This window comes from Triticum urartu, chromosome 6A (assembly GCF_056163025.1).
Source record: "Triticum urartu cultivar PI428250 chromosome 6A, HENAU_Tu73, whole genome shotgun sequence".
NCBI lineage: Eukaryota > Viridiplantae > Streptophyta > Magnoliopsida > Poales > Poaceae > Triticum > Triticum urartu.
In genome coordinates this window covers 12,503,135-12,510,215 of record NC_141878.1, presented here as the reverse complement: position 1 = coordinate 12,510,215, position 7,081 = coordinate 12,503,135, and the positions used below count along the sequence as shown (strand labels likewise).

Here is a 7,081-nt window from a genome sequence, read left to right as displayed (position 1 = left end):
CAACTCATGGTTTGAAACCATAAGACTGCTCTCACGCGCCACCTTTTATAGTGGATACCCTCAAACATAGGAGGTCTCATGGAAGCAACAAAACCACTTGGTGTAAATTGCCTATAATAAGGTTTTTGGATTGTTGGAAATATGAGCAATTTACCAAATGATTTTATTAACAGAAATACTAGATAAAGCATGACTAATATAGTAGAGATAAAACAAGTCATGCGTTCTGACAGAGAGAAGGTAAACAACAACTTCACATATGAACTGTAACTAAACACATCTATAGCAGACAGTATAGCAAGTTGCATATATGAAGTAGAACCTAACACATGTAGGGCAGAAACTAGAGCAAAGAACTGTGGCAAGACGTCTAACAGAAAGAGCATAAATACGTACGGGACAGCAGCAGCAGAAGCACTGGACTTGGGGTCGACGTCCTCTCCAGCCATGTCGTCGATAAGGTCGTCGACGTCGGGGAAGTAGTCGTCGGAGTCCGTGATGAAGAAGTCAGTAGTCGCGCGGAGCGCTCCCCAAAAACCTTATCACCCTTCTCGTGGCGTGGCGAGGGGTGGCGGGCGGAGGAGGAGCGCGCGTGGATATCCCTCTTGTTCTCATGCTCGTACAGAGTGGGGAAAGAACCTTCCTTATAAAGAGGTCCAACTCCCTCTAAACTAGCAATGTGGGACTAAACTTTTATTCCATCTCTTGCCTTGCACAAATGGGCTGCGTGAGCCTCTAGGATTTATTAGGAATTTCTAAAACTGCTATTGGGCTAGGCCCAAAATAGACAAAATTCCAACAAGGACTACGCCATAATGTTTGACGATTTTAGTTCTCGCTCGTTAAGGTGGCAGTTTTGATGTGACTCTTTTGATACCGAGAAGTTAGCTGGGCATGTGTAGGTCAAGTCATCAATTTGCAGTTGTCTTTTTTTTCACGGGGTCATTGGAAAAGTACCATTGACAATAATTGCGTTCGAGTGGTGTTCCTCTCATCTAGGTTGTATTTCTTTCTTTTGGTGTATCAATGTTGTATTTGACAAAAGAAATATTCTTCAATGATTATTCACTTCATTAATTAGGATCAGTTTAATTCAATATGTGCTCGGCCTGTGATGCTGACCTTAACCTATCAGTCTATCACCCAACACCCATGGTCTCTCTCATGGACGTCTCCTGGTTAATTTGTGTTTCCCGCGGCATGCATATGCATGGCAGGTATGGTACGTGAGTAACAAGTGTGTGTGCGGAAGAGGCCGACACACTTGAATTTCCGATGGACCCATGCACGCATTGTTATCGATCCCATGCTCCCACATGCAGGCATGATGCATCGTGTTGAGGACGCAAGGGACCGTCCTATATGCTACTCTTCGCTAGCTATTCCTGCATGTTCGGACAAATACTTTGTACGCTACACGTACGTACTGTGTCCGGCCAACTGTTGGATCGATGAGGACGGTCGGTCCTAGCCTTGGCCACGTGTCTATCCAAAATCGGGCATGATCAATCAGCGCGGTAGCTTGCTAGGGAAGTGATGGCGAACCCCTCGCCGGAGATGGCGCCTTCGCCCGCGTGATCTCTGCGGTGGTGGCGACGGTGGCCGGTGGGTCGAATGGATGGGGAGAGTTCCTATTCGCCGATTTAAGCGGATGGTGGGATCACTCCGTTTGCTGTTCATCATTTCAAAAAAAAAATTGCAAATGTAAGGATAGTTCTTATTCATTATTGTCAAAAACTAGTTTACTAAATGACCATACAAATATATAAGAAAATAAAAATGTTCATGTTTCAGAACATAAATGCTCCTATAGTCGGCATAAAATGTCTATTGAGAAGCAAGCAGGTCACAGCCTAGTTAACAAGTTACAAGAGCATCTTCATGGACAAGCGAATTTATGCACAAGCCATCGACAAATTAAAACTTCTTCATTAACAAGCGTAACGACAAGTCAAGGAAACATAACTAGACATTCACACAAGCATCGTGAAAAAAATCAGAGAAAAAAGTGTGTATCAAGTTAACATTGCAACACATGACACACGAGAGAAGGAACGAATGGGCATAAGCTCATTTTGCATGGTATATTTTTTTTCAAGAATTAGATTATTTTTTGCATTTCCAAATAGTGCAGAACAAAGCAGACACCCTCGCCGGAACCAATTCATTTTCATCCGGTTCCCACGTCTGATTTGAGTAATAATGGGTCAGGGCAAGGACCTGGAGGCGAAACGGCCCCGTCCTTAAAAAAGAAAGGGTACTATGCTAAAAGAGAAAGAAAAGAAAAAAGAAAGGCAAAAAGGGTCCCTCCCTCCCTGCGTCTATGGTACAGACGTTGACGTCGTGGCAGGCGCAGCACCCTCCCCTCTCCTCTCCACCACACACGTGCATGGCACGTGTGGAGCAGCAAGCAACCGTTTTCCTTGGGCCTTGCCTGCCTCGGGAACGCAAGGGAAGGGAAGCAGTACCCCTGTCTTTGGGTTTCTCTAAGTTTCCTCTCATTTTTCTGCTGCTCGTGCTTTGGTTTTTGGCTCCTGCTTGATTTCAGTGGCCGATTCGAGTGGTTTTTGTTCTGCTTGGAGCATTTTTTCATCTCAAGAGTAGTAGATGTGTCTGTGTGTGTGTGTGTTTTTTTGTCCTGCGGATAGGTGTGCCATGCATTGTGGGGGTGGCATGATTTTCTTTTTTTGAGGGACCGTGGTGACATGCATGCGATGCATGCATGATGGATTGAAATGTGTCCACCCAACTCTGTCGATGCGCCTACGTCGTCAGTACGTAGTACATGAATAGCTACAGTCTATACATGGCGTAGGGTGGTAGACGGGAGCGAGCCGCCGTTGGTCCGGTCCGAGAGGCGCGGCGGGGGTCGGTCCACTCCATGCAGAGCCAGGTGTACCGATGCAAGTGGGCGGGAGAGTTGACTGCGTGTACAGCGGGGCGCACGCCTGACAGCCTGCGTGCCTACGAGGGTCACGTCCGACGCGACGCGCGCGATGGCCTCCCTCATGCTGATGGATGGATGGATTCGGTGGATCGATCGCTGGCACCTGCGTGTCTTCTCCATCTCTATTTTAGCATTTCTTTCTATTTCTCCGCCTCTGCCCATGCCATCCATTCCGCCGTTGGATTGGATTATAGACAGTCTGCAGTAAGGCTAACTCCATCGCGTGATCCCAAACGGACGTCTGTTTTGTCCGGTTTCTGTCCGTTTGGATAGGGATTTGGGGTCGTGTCCGGGCGTGTCCGGACGTGTCCTGGGATGCGGTGGCCGTGTGCCCAGCGCGCGGACGCATCCTTTTGCCCCATCCTATCCGTCAGGGCCAAAAATGTTCAAATTTTCATCAAAACTAGTTTCCAAACCAAATATTTGTCTGAAAATTAAAATAATTTTACAACCCAATTGAAATTGTCTTTAATACCACCCGCAAAAAAAAGAAATTGTCTTTAATAAAATAGTTTTACAACCAAATCAAAATTGTCTTGACTAAACATAAAATAGACCAATACATCTATTGGTTGCCAATGTGATCCCACACGTGCTCAACCAAGTCATTTTGAAGATTCAAATGAGTGTGCCAATCACGCATCTCACGGTGGAATTGGGCAAACTGTTCAAATGTGGCCGGGTCTTGATGCAGGGGCTCAATATTTTCACCTTGATGGTCAAATCCTTGGTCGAAGATACTCTCATCACGCTCGTCCTCGACGATCATGTTGTGCATGATCACACAAGTAGTCATCACCTTCCAAAGCTTCCTTTCATCCCATGACAGTGCAGGGTTTCGAACGATACCCCACCGGGATTGAAGCACACCAAAAGCACGTTCCACATCCTTTCTAACACTCTATTGCATTTGGGCAAATCTCTTTCTCTTCTCACCTTGGGGTTTCGAGATTGTCTTCACAAAAGTTGACCACTGAGGATATATACCATCTGCTAGATAGTACCCCTTGTTGTAATGGTGGCCGTTGATCTCAAAGTTGACAGGTGGGGAGTGGCCTTCTGCAAGCCTCGCGAAGACTGGAGAACGTTGCAGCACGTTGATATCATTGTGAGAACCTGTCATGCCGAAGAAAGAATGCCATATCCAAAGATCCTGTGATGCCACCGCTTCTAATATGACAGTGCACGCCTTGACATGCCCTTTGTACTGGCCCTGCCAAGCAAATGAACAATTCTTCCACTCCCAGTGCATACAATCTGTGCTGCCAAGCATGCCTGGAAAGCCTCTAGCTGCGTTGGTCGCCAACAATCTCTCTGTATCAGCTGCAGTTGGCTGCCTCAAGTACTCTGGGCCAAACACCTCGATCACAGCCTGGCAAAACTTGTACATTGACATCAGACATGTTGTCTCACTCATACGCACATATTCATCCACCAGATCGTCTGGAATTCCATATGCAAGCATGCGGATGGCCGCGGTGCATTTCTGGTACGAGGAGAATCCAAGCTTGCCAAGGGCATCCGTCTTGCACTCGAAGTATGGGTCATGAGCAACCACTCCCTCTACGATTGAACACATGCCTAGCCATTCGAAAACGGCGACGGAATTTATCCTCTTGAAGAGAGGGGTGTTGGCAAAGTAATCAGCATAGAGCAGGGTGTGGCCTCTCTCCCTATTGCGGTTCAGGTTGGGAGCACGGCCAGGGAGTGACCCCCTGTACCGAGGAAGCTGCCGTTGAATGTGGTCGTGAACGGCCAGTGTAGCCACCACAATATCTTCATCATCCGACGACGAACCGTCCGATGAACAAAGGAAATGATGGAAGAAAAACTCGTCTCCACTATCCATACCTTTGTGGGCAAAATGCCGAACACCTTACGGGCGTGGTGGCGAAGAGGCCGCGATGATCACCTCGACGCAGCAGGGGTGGTTGCCGGCCGGCTACTGGCAGCTGTGGAGCTCTCGTCGGAAGCTGCCGTGGTGCGTCGTCGGCGGTCGTGTCCCCTCTGCGGCTGACAAAGACTGCGACGGCCAAACCTCCGATCGACGGCCAAAACTACGACCACAGCACGGGCGTGGTGGCGGCCATGTCAAGAAGTGGTTTGGTATGGACGGTCGGAGGCTGCGCGGTGAGGAGGCGGCCGGAGAATAGCGGCGGCGGGGCAGGGCGAGAGAGAGAGGGTGGAAGCGTTGGGAGCGGGGGGACTGCTAGTGTCCCCGATAGGCGGGCCACGGGGGGGGGGGGGGGGACAAGGGCGTGCGTCCAGGTCGTCTGCGCGCGTCCGTTTCACCCCAAACCGAGCGCAAGTTTAGGCCAGGGACAGGGCCGGCCCTGAGGGGGGGCAGGGGGGCGACCGCCCCGGGCCCCCAAGATCGAGGGGCCCCTCCCCAGATATACACATGTTAGCTATGGTCCAACATATTTCCGATCATCAAAAAAATTCTGTGGACTAGACGGATGGGCGCAGCACGATGGAACATACGCACGATGGTCCAACATATTTGCCGCTAGGAAGGGAGCCAGCGATCGATTCGTTCCTTCCTAGTTACTACGTGCACATTAAAAAAAGGAACTGATTGATCCTTTCCGATTCTTTCCTTGATTAGTTCATGCATGTCGATAAAAAAGAAACATATTGATCCCTTCTTCCATCTCGCACGCAGTTCACGCAGCGATTCCCAATTTCTTAGTGGCCCTTTCCTTCTAAAACAAAATTTCCTCACTAATTCAGATCAACCGCCGGTTTCAATTCCCTGCCTCCATGGGGGCCGTCGGAGCCCTGCCTTGCTCTCCGTCCGTCAACGATTCGACCATCCGAGGTATATCTTCCATTCATATTGAGGTTCCTAGTGTATTAGATGAATAGTTGACACATCGGCACTGTTCAACAATTGTCAATTGATGCTATTTATTTATTTATTTTCAGCATTGTGTCTTATATATCCTGTCATCCATAAGAAAGTTGTGGATGAATTAGTACAATCACAGAGTGGAAATATTCATATTTTTTTCTAAGAGAGTTGGCATTCCATAGAGGAAGGGCAACAAACTAATGGCAATTAAGAATTTGATCAGCGAGAAGAAAATATCGACACCAACAGCAACGATAACAACGTAAGGTGCTCTGACCTCTGAGTATGTAGGTAATTCATTGGATGTACATGTACAGTCAGCTAGTGATCATGAACAACCAGTTTATGCTACTGATATTTATGAAAAAATTAGGATAATCTTGATAAAAATACAAGAAACATCTTACTTGAGAAAGGGTCTATGAGAGAGGACAGAAAATGCCATACCATCTACATGACGCAGGAAGATGTTTTTCATATGGTCATTATCATATGAAATTAAGAAATGGGAGGAACATGATAAAAATGACTAGTTTATTCAAAAGATGTCGACAAAGCTTTTTGCTTCCATTGTAAGATCTTCAAGTCTAGCATTAGTAGGAGTTTATTCCAAAGGTTGACAAAGTTTTTTGCTTCAACTATAAGATCTTCATGTCTACCATTAGCACGAATCAGAGATCATCAACACATGATGGATTAGGATATTTTTAGGCACTATGTGTAAATTATTTGATATATATACTGATTTTGGATGCATGTAGGTGTTATTGGCAATATTTCATACATATGCAGATTAATTTTTATTGCTATTATGTCTACATTAAGGGCCCCGGGTTTTAGTCTCGCCCCGGGCCCCCAAAATCTCAAGACCGGCCCTGGCCAGGGATGGGTTGAAAATGGACGGAATCCGGACATTTGTCTGTTTGAGGCCGTGCGCCGGGCCACGCTATTCATCCGTTTTGCCCCAAACGGACAGGGACGGGCATGATAGGGTCATGCGGTGGAGTTGGCCTAACCAACCGCTGCTGCACCACCTTCCAGCGCTAGCTTCCTGCCCGCCAGTAAAGCACAAGGTGACATGCGTATAGCGGATTTACGCAACAGGCGACCTACCCAACGATCAAGTTTTCCTTAAAAACATGCTATTTTTGATTGGAGGTGAGATATTTACTAATGAAAGGCCTGCACCCATTCTTAAACCCTTTGATTTGCGCATGTAGAACAGTGAAAAGACCATCAAACCTTATTTTTTTCAGGTTTGTTCATAGGACGGATTGTCC

The 7,081-nt window shown here is 47.2% G+C and overlaps 1 protein-coding gene across 1 annotated transcript; it reads right to left on the bottom strand.

Annotated features, from left to right (window-relative positions):
- Positions 1-3,512: 3,512 nt before the first annotated feature.
- On the bottom strand, positions 3,513-4,796 carry LOC147963172 (uncharacterized). The gene is made up of 2 exons (XM_087529491.1): positions 4,044-4,796; positions 3,513-3,848 (listed from the first exon to the last, which is right to left on the bottom strand). The coding sequence occupies exons 1-2, from the start codon at positions 4,794-4,796 to the stop codon at positions 3,513-3,515; spliced, it is 1,089 nt and encodes a 362-aa protein (XP_087385617.1).
- Between the last annotated feature and the right edge of the window lie 2,285 nt (positions 4,797-7,081).

Excerpts from the sequence above, each read along its gene's own strand:
- LOC147963172 (XM_087529491.1), bottom strand. The coding sequence starts at position 4,796 with ATGGATAGTGGAGACGAGTTTTTCTTCCATCATTTCCTTTGTTCATCG. Across the intron at positions 3,849-4,043 it reads GTTCTCACAATGATATCAAC|AGTGTTAGAAAGGATGTGGA; the intron begins GTGCTGCAACGT and ends CAAATGCAATAG.